This window comes from Centroberyx gerrardi, chromosome 17 (genome assembly GCF_048128805.1).
Source record: "Centroberyx gerrardi isolate f3 chromosome 17, fCenGer3.hap1.cur.20231027, whole genome shotgun sequence".
NCBI lineage: Eukaryota > Metazoa > Chordata > Actinopteri > Beryciformes > Berycidae > Centroberyx > Centroberyx gerrardi.
The window spans coordinates 15,415,108-15,429,889 of record NC_136013.1 but is presented as its reverse complement, the minus strand read 5'-3'; the positions used below and the strand labels follow the sequence as shown (position 1 = coordinate 15,429,889).

At 43.5% G+C, this 14,782-nt stretch overlaps 1 protein-coding gene across 1 annotated transcript; it reads right to left on the bottom strand.

Moving 5' to 3' along the window:
- Positions 1–352: 352 nt before the first annotated feature.
- Positions 353–14,142, bottom strand: ift43 (intraflagellar transport 43 homolog (Chlamydomonas)). The gene is made up of 9 exons (XM_071924229.2): positions 14,095–14,142; positions 13,079–13,180; positions 10,008–10,078; positions 7,550–7,585; positions 6,651–6,697; positions 2,193–2,265; positions 1,385–1,460; positions 1,168–1,230; positions 353–903 (listed from the first exon to the last, which is right to left on the bottom strand). The coding sequence occupies exons 1-9, from the start codon at positions 14,137–14,139 to the stop codon at positions 793–795; spliced, it is 624 nt and encodes a 207-aa protein (XP_071780330.1). The 5' UTR covers positions 14,140–14,142; the 3' UTR covers positions 353–792.
- Positions 14,143–14,782: the final 640 nt, after the last annotated feature.

The following is a 14,782-nucleotide window of genomic DNA, read 5'->3' as shown; positions in this document are numbered from 1 at the left end:
TGACCATAAGCAGATGTGCAATAAATGGTATTGAATTTGGTGTGTGTGTGTGTGTGTATGTGTCGTAAGGCCTATGCTACTTACGCCATATTCAGTGTCATCACATAGTTGTAAGGAATTTTATTCTTTAACTTTGAAGAGCACACACCTGACACCAGCAGCCATGTTGGTCCAGACTCAGATCCATTCTTCTTTATCCAGTAAAAAGGTATAATGTATGCTAATCCCCCAGGTGTCAATAGGAACTCTGTTCAATGCATTTGAGATAATAGTGAAGAAGGGGCTGCTCCTATCGAAGAGCTGGAAGATAAAGTCAATGGCACAGTCAATAACAATAAGGTTGTAGGCTTTAATGAGGAATGTTAATTTGAACACAATCAACTGGATTTCAGCTTAGCTGATTATCAACCTTGGACTTGTAGGAGGGGGTTGATAATGCTGGCGGTACAGGAAGGGCATTTTTATCTGTGCCAGCTAATTTCAGAGGAGCTTTTAAAACAAAAGTTAGTTTGCCTTTTAGCTGTTTAATTAAACAAGTGACATTTTACTCAGTGAAAAACCTACACAGGTTGAAATAAATTCAAAGAATACTGAAGAATGTGGCAGAGGGTAAGACAATACAATGCAAAATACCATATGTGAACTTTATTTAAAAAAGGCAAGAAATATATACATTTTCACAAAATATAAACTCTGGATATGAACAGTAATTAAAGTTACTGTAACCAAATTCATTGGCCCTCTATAGGCACCTTATTCCCGTTGGAGCCATCCGAGGTCCCGGTCCACACCTCATGTTACCGGCAGCGCGGCCTGCTCCTCATTCTCTCCTTGATCCCATTCCGTCAGCAGCTCTGAGGACACTTCTGTAAACAGATGATCCCAGTCCCAACCCACATCCTCCTGCAGAAAGAGCAAGAGAGAGAGAAAGAGGGAGAGAGAAAACAAGAATCGGAGAGACAGAGAGAGACATTCCAAGGAGTGCGAGGGGGGATGGAGGGAGCAGAGAGAGGAGAATGAGAGAAGGAGAGCAGAGGGTGTTAATGTACACATCATAAATCTTGATTACCTGGGAGACAGAGTGGCGACCTCCCCTGGTGCTCCAGAAACAGCTGGACAGGTCCTCTCTGGGAGCTCACAAGCTATATTTACTAAAAACTCACTCACCTCTCTCACCTCCTGCTCCGGTGCTAAAACCTTGGTGAGGAGCTTCAAGTCAATCTCTCCGTCCTGAAGGAAGAGCGCAGGAGAATCTACTTAGCTTGCACAAACAGAGGTCCCAAACTGAGGTGTGTGATGCTGGCTGCAAAACTAAATGGACCACCTTGACGAGAAGAAAGGTGAGAAAATCAAAGAGATATAAAAATATAAGACCTTGACTTACTAAGGTCTGGAAGGCAGAGTAGTGCTTCAGGTCATTGTCCAGATCTCTGTAGGTCATTACCCGGTTCACTTGAATGCTAATGGGGTGAGAGAAAGCCACGATGAGGACAACATGCCACGGAGAAAAACAATAGCCATCCTAGCCGCAGTGCTTTTACGGCACTACATGCGGCGTATGGCTGAGAGAAGTGGTTTCGGATAAGTTTGAAGTCGGTGCACAATGAAGCACCAAGACTTCAGCAAAGACCACAGAGAGCAGGAGATGGTTGCCAAGTGGTAAACGCCTCAAATTGAAACCCAGCTGCTTATCTGTGGGTTGGAATTAAGAGGGGGGGCTCTCAAAGTGGCCGGGGCCTAGCAGTGCATGCCAGTCCTACTTACTGCACATTACACGCTACATTGCCCCCGCAATGAGTTCAATGTGGATATTATCTCGCACAGAGAGCAAGCCCCAGCCTAATAACCTCCACCGCTGTCATAGCCTTGCTACATAGCCGACACATGTCGGCGTGTCTCTCACTGCCCTGTAAATCAAAGGGCCCCGTTAGTAAGGGCCCCGCTAACAGAGTCGCATAAATCACACCCTACTGTTATTTCTGCATAACAGCCCGATATGGCAAGATACTCGCAATGCCACCAGAGGAGGACAGGTAACCGTCAAAGTCACCAGTGCGGTCGACTGACCTTGTGTCCCAAGCGTGCCTCATCTTGGGACAGAGGTCAAGTGTCATACATGGGTCTGGGGGATAAGCTGTGTGTGCATGCATCCTGTGTGATAAAGATGGACTTTTGTTTAAGGTGTTCAATACCTTGGTGGAGCTGCAACTTGCATGGTGAGGTCTTCTTCCTGCACTTCATCAAGGTCTGGAATCACTGGGATATCTGAGAGACAAACACAGAGACCACATGAAAATCATTGGAAGCATATCATAGAGGACCACTGATTTCATTTTAAAAAGTGTCAAAATTTGGTGATCTATAGTCCAATGACAGAATCAAACATTTACAATAAAATAAATAAATAAAACAATCTGCTGTGTCTGCCTGTTAGAAGGTGTGCATTTGTGTGAGTATGTGTATGTGCGACCATGTCGGTGTGGCACTTGATTCCTCCCCTCCCTCTCTCTAGCTACATCCTCATAAGAGCTGCCCTGTCACAATAGCCATGCGGCCATGAATATTCAGGAGGCGAGGCGGCAGCTCTTCCTGCTGCGAGAGGGGCGCTGGCCAGGGGCTCCCCAGAAAGCACCCCCTGCTACCTTAGCATTTGGGCCCTGTCAGCGCCGCCCACCCCCAGGACCCGCGGTGGCCGCTAGGCCGACCTCCATGTCCACTCTGCCACTCCGACTGGGGCGGCATCCAGCCATGTGCAAGAGTATTTGCTTGCGGGCCCATCTGTGTGGGGTCGGAAGTCACAGTGCGGCCTGGCAGGGGCTGCGGTGCCAGGAGCCGCCAGCCCGCTGCTCAAACAGTGGGAACCCACTTTAATTGGCAAAACGCAACAGGACAGAGGATGGCTCCACTCCCAAGAAGGACAGGGCAAACTTTCACAGCATTTTTCAGATGGACATTTGTTGGAGCAGGGAAATAAGAGGCAGATAGTAGGGGATATAGAAGGATTGGACGGGAAAATTATAAATAGTGAATAATGAATAAAGGGATTTTGACTGAAATGTGTTCAAAGACTTTGCTATAAGATTTTGTAATAATAAGTACCTCACTGTGTGTTGAAAGTTACTGTATAACTGCGGAAGAATGTAGAGCACAATAATCAATGAGGAAGAGCAATTTATGTCTTTGTTCAAGTAAAATAATTGGGCTACGCTTCCATATGTCATCACTCTCCTTTTTGTAAAGTCATGACAGTTGCCAAAAAACATAACTGGCATCCCAGGTGCCCTTAAGGAAAATGTGTTGACTTTAGGTATTTTGTGCCTTTCCTGAACATTAGTTTTGTTTGGGGGCAGTTGAGAAACGCAATTGCACATCCTTATTAGCTCTGCAGCCGAGTGGTGACAGTGAGAGAGACAGAACGCTGAGAGAGACAGAGAGACAGAGGGGAAGCGAGAGAGAGAGGGAGAGGGAGAGAGAGAGAGAGAGAGAAAAAGAGAGAGAGCTGGGCTGCACGAAGAGGGTTGTCAGTAATCTCTAAACACAGTGCTGCGCCCTGAGGGGAAAGTCAATAGAGGAGCTAAATAGAGGTGAGGAGATGGAAGTCCGCATCTGATGTGAGGAAATATCTTGGCATCTATGTCACCATTCCTTCAAAATAACTCCTGAAAATAAACTGGACTTGAAGAAACATCGATCATTGATGGCCCGCCAAAATCTAGCACTCCCTAAAAGTTATGGGCTGTTGAGATGAAGGGAAAATATTTAGATTCTGAACATATCTGACAGATGGATGAAGAGTTCTGAAGACAACCTGGTCAAAACCAAGCCTATCAACTTTCCTTAGATAACAAAACCCCATCCTCTGTTGATAACTTATTCCTTTCTCTTTTTTAATTAAACAAAATTAAAAATGCCACGCTCGTTTAGCCGCTGACAAGATTCATCTGTGTTTCTGATATCCAAATAAATGCGGGCGCGGGTATTTCATATTCATGAGGCCCCGGTGACACTTTGTCCTCTCATTTACAAAGCACAGCGTTCAGCAGAATCCGTCCCCCCTGGACCCCCAATCAAATTTAATGGTCTTAGTGCAATGACATCAAAAAGCCTTGCCGTCCAGCTCTTTGCAAATAGCTTCCTGGGTTGTCTACCCCTCCACACACACCCCTACCCCATTTCAGCCAATAATGCACTATCAACACAATTCCATGAGAGTTCAATGTGAAGCAGCGCGGCGTAGGTTCTCTATATGCAAACTCTATTATTAAGTGAAAAAAGGAACAACATTTTTAAATGAGCTTTAAATTCAACCTATTACCGGAGGTCAAGGAGGGCTTAAAAGCAGCTGCAAACAAGCCGGTGTTTTTTCTGACGCAAAGGGCAACTCCATCAGGAGGAGCTGTCTCTGCTCGGCGCGGCCGGCACACATTACCTACTACATCGCCTTCCCTCCCTACTCTGGACATCTATCAAGGTGGCTTTGTCTGGCAGCAAGCGGGCCGCGCGTATCCTTATTACACGCTCGCGTCCAGTTTCCCCCGCTGAAGCATGTAAATATCAAAAGGGGATAATTTGCTGTGAATGTAGACATACTCCCGGCAGGCACGCGGCAGTCAGCGACTTTTGGAGAGCGGGACGCCTCTCCGCATCACCGGGGCGCCTATAATCTACGCAGGGGTCCAGTCAAATGATTACCTAGGCACAGAATCCATTTGAAAGGCTTATGGGACAATATTCAACAGATCACCGGCTAAGAGTAAGAGAGGGAGACATGAAACAGATGAGTGTGTTTGTGATAGTGGTGCTATTTTAAGTGACCGGCAGGAGGCTGAGGGGGCAGCCGATGGGGAGATGGGAGCAGGGGATTGGGCTAGCCTTCTCTCTCTCTCTCCCTCTCTCTCTCTGCTTGTAGCCAGTGGACATAAGGGATAAGGGTAGGGGACATAATCAAGATCGCAGGGGCTATCTCACTAACCCTCAGCACTGTAATTTCCAATGCCCCTGCCTCCGGCTCTGTATTAAGAGGTCTCCCTCCACAGAGTAATAATCTTTCCAGCGGCATTAACTGCAAGAGAACCAAACCACTGGGCTCTTCACTCCACCGGCCCTTTTAGCCAGTGCAAACTAGACAGTGCGCAAACGATTTTGTTTAAAATAAATATATATATATATACTCTCTCACACACACACACATTTCAGTAAGGGCTATTTTGAATATTAACCAAAACTGCCATTCCAATGCACAGAACTTCATGTAATTCATATAGGCTAAAAATGTTATGATGCATAAAAGAGAAAGACAAATTCACATACATTCATGTACAATGATTGTACATATGATTGTACAACGTCAGCTATTGGTGGTGACCAAAGAGCTATTAGTTTAATCTTAACATGATGCTTGACCCACAAATTAATTATATTAGAATTCTTAAAGTTCCAATATAATTAAACATTGCGATTCAGGACTGCAAAACATCACAATTTATTGTTACGTTCTTGATTTGAAATGGTAACAAAATAAAAAAATAAAATCGCTCTGGGCAATTAAATGTCAAAATCAATTATGTTTTTGGGAAAAAGCCATTTCAGACTGTCTAGCACTCTTTGAGTGGTTATTTTTTTCCATTTTTACCAACATCATTTTTAAGTACATCATTATGTGATCATTCAGCAAGATCTTTGAAACGTGAATAAAAATAAAATTAACACATACTGAGCGTCTTGATACAAACGTGTAAGAAGAATTGTGACATTTTACTTTATTTTAATATTTTTCCCTACCCCTGACAGACAAGATGCTCAATTTACAAAAATGGTAATGGATATGTGTTCATTTTTAAAATGTGGGTGTACATACAGCCAAAAGACTTCTGATATGTTCATAAATTGCATTACACAATGCTGAGGCGCTGCTATTGGTATGTATATAGGTCCTTTAATATTGTGCGTGTGCGTGCTGCTCTCCTATCTTTACTAAGGCAATTTCACCCCTATTTCCCCTGCTGCTTTGCTCTGAAAAATAGAACAATTATCCTCAGCAGTGCTTTGTTGAAATGTCCCCCCTCTATCCTGACATTGTTTGTGATGCGGAGAGTTGGGCCCTGAGGTGACACAGTCAAAGCAGCAATGTTCCCGCTAGATCTGTGCTCCACGGCACCTGCCTAGGCACTGTGTGTGAGTGTGTGTGTGTGTGTGTGTGTGTGTGTGGGGCTGACTGTCGCTCTGGGGGGTGGGGAGACCACTTAAACCCTGCCACACTTTAGCCAATGAATAAGAGAGGGGATTTACTGAATACTTGAGGTCTGCTATGGACTTTGTGTGACTTGAGTGAGTGTAGGAGATTACCAATGATCCCCCCCCAACCATGGCTCTAACCTTATCAAATGAACATATTCACTTGTCACTTTCATCTAAAGGGTCTGTGGGCTCATAGGGTGTCTCACACTAGGTGGTCAGAGGCAGAGTTCCAACGTATGAATCCACACTTGGACCAAGAAGAAATATGTTGGGAGCATCAGTGAAAAGCGATGATCTGACTGCCTGCTTATCTGCTCTACTTCCAGAGGATGAATGTGTTGGGGAGGCACTGGAGGGCCCCACTTTGCCCGTGAGGAGAGACACAGGATGGGGGATTGCAAGGGTGCTCTCACCTCCTTCATCATCGGAGCCCTGGGGAGTTTGTGGTTGCAGGCGGCGGCTGTAGAAACAGGAAGTGTGAGAGCATGAATTATTTAATGCTTTCAAAATGCAGCCCAATGGTGAGGTCATCACAGGGAGTGAGTGAGTTGGCTCCTGGGCTGCTTTGCTTTGATGATGGGCCTGTTTTTTGTCTTCTCTCGCGCTTGTGGCAGATAGGAGGCTCGCTCTGCCTGCTACAGGCTGACTGGGACTTCACGACAGCAGCCTCTGCCAAAAGGCACTGATGGTGCTATGAGACGCTGTTGCACTGTGTGGGTGACCAGCCTGGCAGGCCTAGACAAGATCACCTCTAGGAATGATTAAAAAACAAACCCAGCTGGAGCAGCAGTCTGAATAACTGTTCCTGAGACAACAGAGTCGTGACAGAATCACAATTTAAGGGACTTTTGTGGAGGGCAGCAGCCTCAGTTTCACACAAAGCCTCTGTCTCAGTACTGCCATTCAGGCATCGGGCTCCAACTGTGATGATGAGTAAAACATAGACGACTACGTCCTCTACCTGCCTCTCCTCATGTTGATGGCTATTCTAGTCACAGAGTGATGCAAGGGAGGGTGAGGAAAAAAACTAGAATAACAGGAAAACTTGGCTCCCAACAGCAATAAAAGTGATGACAACTCAGTCACGCTGTTTTTTAATCATGTTAAGTGATTGTTCTTGAAAGGCAAGGATTAGTCGCAACCAAGGACAATCTGAAAGTACAGCGCCATTTCCACTTTACTGCAAAGGGAACAAACAAACATTTAAATTGACCTATTTTTGATCCATATGAAAAAATGAAACTGTCATTGAATTCAATCAGCAACTAGAGGAATATAATGAAACATGGATGAGGCGGCTAAGTGAACTTACTCTTCCAGGTCCTCAGCTGCAGGTCTTCTTGAAGATCTATGCACCAACAGAAAAGACAATCATTAGGCAAAGCTAAAAAAAAAAAAAAAAAAGCACTAGAGAGATACCATTTTTCCTACCTGCAAAATAACAGTAAACTCAAAACTCAAATATATACTCAAACACACAATTTTTATTTTATTCCCGGAAGAGTCCTCACCAGCATTCTGATAGATACAGCCTGTAATTCAACTGTATTTAATGATAGTAATCCTGTTAGGTAAGGCACAGTGGGGTCTACAGTAGTGGTGTCTTCTCCCTTCCTGTCTGCTTTCTCAGCCTCATCTCCTACTGGATCACGCGGCTATTTTCAGACTTCTCTCCATTTACACTGCCCAGCTTGAAGAGGCCATGCCAGACACCAAATTACTGTCTTTTGACACTTTCCTACCTCAACACAGTATTTTTAGCACACACTATTTTATGTAAGGTAACAGACACGCCTAATATCAAAGAAAGAAAAAATAACCACACTATTATTACCGTACGACGCATTTAGCCATATCAAAATCGTGAGAAATTAAAACCTTGTAAGTTTTGGTATTTATGCATTCTTAGCTGTCAAAACAACTCCACAAAATGTATTTCAGTATGGCAGGTTTTATTCTTTTTTTCATGCGTAACACAATGCTTTTGCTTGCTCTCCTGGTTGAGTAGTGCCCCCTACTGGTTTTGAAGGCAATACATTCAGCACTGAAACTCCCTGATATTCACCTTCTTTTGCACTGACAAAAATCAAGAGATAATAGGCATACAGTATAAATAGAGATGAAATAAACACACATCTACTAAGTATTAATAGAGGTGCTCATTACAATACATCAGTTTGGGTTTTTGGGTTGGAAACCACTGCACGCGACGACTCCCGAACGAATAAAAGCCCCCCCAAAAAAACACAGCTACCTAGCCTTATAGTCTTGTGTGGAGAAGGAGCAAAACCCACACAGATCCCCATACGTTCATTTTAGATTACACCTTACCTTAGATCATGATTACCTTGAAATTGGCATTTGAGTTAGAATTTATTTATGTATGTATTTTCAGAAGTGTCACCTTATTAATGAATCATTTCTTTTTTCAAGGGAGACCCACAACAAAAACGAGAGAATGATAAACAAAAAAAAACAAATTTAACTAACAAATTCCTAGCCAATAATCTTTACTACCTTTTTCTGTCTTTTCCATGCTTTCTGAGTCTAGACCAACAGCAGCAAAGGTACTAGAGTCCAATCAGGCAGGGCAGAGAGGAGCTGAGGGAGCCTACCTGCCTGCCCTTGGACTGTGTCCTGTCTGGGGGGCGGGGGTGGCGACACTTAAGACACATTACAGGCCCCTTGATTAAGACTCATGTAAGGCAAAGCGATAGACATGGTAAAACTGTCTGGAAAAAGTTGTTAGGGATAAAATATATTGTGACAACCTGGTTTCAAAGGTTCATCAATAAACTGACAGATCATTTAGTGTCAATTAGGAGTGATAGATCGACAAATCCCGGGATTTCTGCGCTGGGATTAGTGGGAGGAGGGCGGCGGTGATTGAGCATGAGGGGTGACATTGAAGGGAAAAGTCCTTGCCGGTTCCAGGGGGGACCATTACTTACTTTGTTTCAGAGAGGATCAATGCACGTGCAAAACCCTTTTACACCTCCTGTATTTCAATCTCTTTGAGACTGGGAATCAAGTCGGGTTACGCAAACGCGGGGAAGCGACACGCTGACCTTCTGTGAGAGAGGAAAGATCTATCGGGTTTGCTGTTCTCCCGGCTTGCACTAACGGTGCAGAAAACCACGCAAATAAGCCCAATTGACTCAGCCTGTTCACTTCAATGTATGACTTTATGCATCTCCCAAGCTCTCACCTCCACTGAGACTGGAGAGTAGAAGCACAGCGGTGAGTGGAAGAGAGGACAAGCGAGGTAGTTCACCAATCGAATAAAGGCTACAGTCTCATTTTGAGCGAGTCATGTCCACTCTTCATATTTGCGGTGCTAGTTGTGGAAAAAAAATGTTTTGGCAAACACATTCCATCTGTTTCAAATACTTGGTGAATTCTACATGTTGTGCTTCCCTTGTAAAGAGCAGACAGCGGTGGTAAGGGGTGATTAAGTGGCTTGAACCCCTGTGATGAAGTGGCTAGCTGACTAACAGTGCCCTCCTGTGGCTGATGCATTAACCATGTCAATTACCGCCTCGCTCGCAGATGAAGACGAATGGAGAGTTGCCTGCTCAGACAGGCTCCCTCTAACCTTGTTGATTCACAGCCCGAGTGCCAAATATGCACTGATAAATAAGCTCATTCAACAGCATGAGAGTTCATTAATAACACATAACACAGGACCACAGCTCCCAGTCCCGGCCTCGAGTCTCTGAGAAGCCAATGTGAACCAGAGTGTAGCCACAGCAGATGGAGCAGATACTCACTTGGCAGAACCAGATCCAGAACTTTCTTCTGCCCAGCCTCCCTGCCTCCGGGCCGGTTTAGGAGGGGGGCCCTGGAAGGAGAGAGGACTTTAATAACAAACAGCTTCTTCATTACAAAGGTTCATTCAGTCAAATAGAAAATAAATGCCTTCACTTCTTAAGCATATAAAGTGTGATTACGATTCGATCTCAGAGAGCAAAGCACAAGAAAGAGCATGCTTGTGTAGTATATAATATTTTGTCTTCATCACAATTATAGGCCTTATATGTTGAACCAATACACTTATATTAAACATTTACATAGTGGTGAGTAAGCTACATCATCTGCTTTATAAAACGACAAAATCCACGGACCACTTATTTCAACCACTTAACAACAACAGAAAACCAAAAACCCCAAACCAGGACAAATGTGAAATGCAGGAAAGGCCCTGCTGAAGGTGGGGGGGCTTTTTCAACCATTGTTCTCTTCTGATAGGCCTAATCTTATACTCCAGTATCAAAGTGGACACATTGTTGCAAGTTAACAATGGATCATAGCATAGCTCACGTAAACACCAGTGATTGGTATGTGCAGCCGCAGAGTCGTCCATATGCAGGCCATTGTTTTGTTTATTATGGTTTTCAATGCTGTCCGACTCCAGCACCAGAACATATGGAGCAGAGTGTGGGAACTGCCAGGGGCTACGAGTCTGACCCAAAATAGATCCACAGGAAAAAATGACCCTCTCCCTCTCATTCTTTGATTCTGAAAATAGTACTGGAAATAGTCAATTGAGTTTGGACCCTGATCCTGAGACCGGACCCTGAGACCAGCACTTGAATGAATGAATTCCTCAGAGCACACAAGGGTGGGCACTAGACAAATGAATTAGAAAAAAAAAGGCACAACATTTCTCATTACTAAATTGGGTCTGCAGAGGACAAAGTGCTCAGGAAGAATTTCTTTCGTTTATGATGAAAGAGGAGATCATCTTTCATGGCTGGTTCCTTCACCAAACCCATTTATAAATCTGAATGTCAGTATTAAGCAGGGCAGGAGGAGGGGGAGGCTGCTCTGCTCTGTTGTATATTGCCATTATCAAGAGCTGAGGCTGAACAAGCCCCCTAATTTCATGCAATTAGTGATTGCATAAAATGAGGGATTAAATTAATGGCAATTGTGGCTTTTTAAGCAATAACACAAAAATTCCTTGAAGTGATATTAAATCCTTCTGATGTTTAAAATCTCTTACCACCATAGAATTTATGCCTAATGTTGGTATTGTTGACAACGGAAATTATCATGGGAGACAAAAGTAAGCTTAACAGGACAACAAACCCTGTCTTCCGTGTAATGACTCATCCTTTGACAAAGTTATTTCTCTGAACAAAAATGGAGAAGACCACAAGTATACTGAGAAACAAAACAATCCTGTGCCTCCAATACTTCATGACCAAATATGAACCTCACAGTCGTAGTAACATAGTTATGGCTGTTAAGGCAATTAGCTTTCGCTCTCATGTTTTCTAATTCAGGATTCTCTGATGGTCTCTGGGGCAAGGAACTTGCGGTAGTCAAACCCTAAGAGCCCATAAAAGTAATTCAGTCTTTGTTTAAAAGGATGTCAGGAATGTGACCAATCAGTTGGGTATTTTAGGCAGAAGAGGCCAGGGTTGATAAACGAAGACTGCAAATAAACCCACCCAGTCGCACGACACTCTGGAAAAATGTATTACATGTGCACAGCAGGTCAGAGAGGGCGCGAGAATACTGGTTCATACATTAGCGAAGTTGGCCTAATTTGGGAAGATTAGCCTACAGCAAAAGCATCGCTGGAATTTTTGCTTTGGGAATGTTGGCTGGTTTACAGTTTGCCAATCCAGGAGACATGACTGATTCCATGAATGCCAATACTGGTGCAGTGAAATGGTTTGTTGTCTTTTCGCTGTCACTTCTGATTTGACTTCTGTCACTAGTACTAGTCTTATATTTAGTCCGAATTTAGCACCACTTATTTCAGCATGTCTCAACAGCTGGAGATCACTGAGAAAACTTCACAATGGCATTTCTGAAAATCTGAAAATACAGTTTAAGTGTTTCATGTCATGTTATGCAGTATGAGCAGAGGATTTACAAAAACTGATGATTGTCAAAAGGATTCTAGTGATACAATGTGCTTGTTGAAAAGTGCTTGAATTAGACGATTTATAACAATTACAACATGCCAATTCCACAATTGCAAGGAACTATTAATTTTGGATAAAATGTGGTTGTAAAATTGCTATTTTCTGGAAATGCTGGGTGTTCACTACAAAGTTTATACTGACGACAATGTTTCTCCTAGAATCATGTTTGCCATGCAAGCGCATCGGATGCAACACACAGGACAATGAAGGCGTTTGAATGGATTCCATAAACGTTACTCAGGTTTCCTGAAGAGTAGCCGTTTTTAAACTGCCTAGGCCTTACAGTCAATTGAAGTACGAAAGAGGCAACTCAAACTTCTCTGCCTAAATAAGTGCTCCTCTATAACTTTATACCATCAGTAAAAAACCTGTGTCTGCTGCTGTTAATGTATAGACTATAGATGTGAATTTACCACAGAAGGCGTGTATGAAATACAGCTACAAATTAGGCCTGTTATGCAAGAATATATGAAATAACATATGGCCTAATGTGTGAACCATGAAACTGTATGAACAAGCTAAAGTCAAGATGTGATGAGGGCCTTTTGGAATTTGGTGGCTAAGCCATATGTGAGTTGTTCTGTTATGTGAGTTGCTAATCTTTGAATTTCAACAGGCCTGGATATCAAATCCCACGTGCCGAACTGAATCAAATAATTATGGTAACTCAAGTTAAGCTGCCAGTATTTATGAATCCAAGACTACTGTAAATGGTATAAAGTTACTGTCTGGAGCTTTAACAACACAAGCCATGCAAAGTCACTGTTTTATTCATGCTACCTACCTCGTCCTCATCCTTGGATTCATGCATGAGACAAAACCAAAATGCATGTTGATAACGATCATTGCGAGGTGAAATTATAACCATGCAACTGATTGTCAATGATTAGGTGATCTCATACCTCTCCCATGGAGGCAGATGAGGAGGACTTCCTTATGTGACGAGCCTCCTCAAAGGATGATTGGTCTGCTGCAAGGCGAGCCCTTCGTCCTGTTTTTGCAACCTGGGAAAATGTACATAGTTTTAGAATGGAAAGTAGATTGCTTTGATTTGAGAAAGCCCTTACTTACCATCCACAATACCACTGATACTTAGCCATGGATGCTAATCTGGGATCAGTTGAACAATACTCAAAGTGGCTCAAAGTCAAGAAGTAGCCTACATAATTGAGCTGGTCAAATGTTTAGTATCCTACATTCCCTTGCAGGTGTTAAATGTCTGGGACTGAAAAGAAGTATATTTCCTCTGAAATGTAGTACAGTTTTCTAAAATGTAAATATCTATGTAAAGTACAAGTACTTCAGAATGGTACTTGAGTACAGTAGCTTATTTATTGTCCATCCCAGCAACAGGTCAGGGGAGGAGACACGCTCTGACATAAGAAAATTGCCCTTTAGGGAAAAGATTACCATAACGATTGGATTACAGGGACTATATCAGAATATGGACTTTACACGTGAGGCTTTGGTTAAACTCGATGGAGTAATTGCTATCATGGGCGATCAGCCAGGTCTCGACTTCGCCAGGGAAAAGAGTAGAGTAAACCCTGCGACCCTGCGACCCTGCAGTTAGCAAAGCATAAGCTAAGCTAAGAATAAGCACAGACTGGGCTATGAAGCTCTGTATGTCGCACAGTAGCAGCTAATATAGCTACATGTTAAGCAACCATTCACAGACGCAAGCCTTTAGTGCTACTGGACTGTTTTCAGAGTTGAAGAGAGTGGCTGTCTTGTTCACTGACTATTAGCTTGCTTATTAACGTTAGCTTACTTAGCCTAACAAGCTAAGTAGTAAACTAGCTAGCTACAACGTGACAGAGGAAAATAAAACCTAGTCTCGACTGCACTAAACGCGTATAATTACCGTTATCTCTGTCTCTACTTTCTACGTAATCTGCGACACAAACATGTCACTCACATTTTTCACAACTCCAGTATCTGCGAGTTGAAGGCTATCGTCCATTTCTCTCCTTGCTACTGAGCCAGCGTCTTCCTGGATATCAACAAGCGTCACATAGCAACCATCTCCATAGTTACGCCAATCAGGAGGGGAGGCGCGTTAGCGGTCCACTGATAGGTGTCAGTCAAACAGGAGGACCGTGAGATAATGGCCTTAACCATCAGAAACTCATGACGTGAAATCTGTTATAAAAATAAAATCAAACACTGCGTAGCCTATTCGAAACAATACATTTGGGAGAAAAAAAGTCTGGATCACACAGTTAGGATTAATGCATTAATTATGTTGCTGCTGCTGCTGCTGCTGCTGCTGCTGCTGCTGATGATGATGATGATGATGGTGAGGCATTCAATGACTCCAGACTGGACTAGAGAAGGAGCATCCTTCGTCTAGATGGGTCTAACAGGAGCACCCTAATCTTTCGCCTGAACCAGGTAGTAGCCTATTCATCAAGCCTTCCCCTGCAGACTTCAACTCAAGCTGAGGTAGGGTTTCTCCTAGCCGCTCTGATCCGCTAGATGTTGCTATTGTGTATGTTTTATGTCCTTATATAGGAATGTAAGAACCTGCACAGTAGCAACATCTAGCGGATCACAGGAGCTGATTTGGGCTCCCTGTGCTCCTCCAACATCCCAGCGGTGAAACA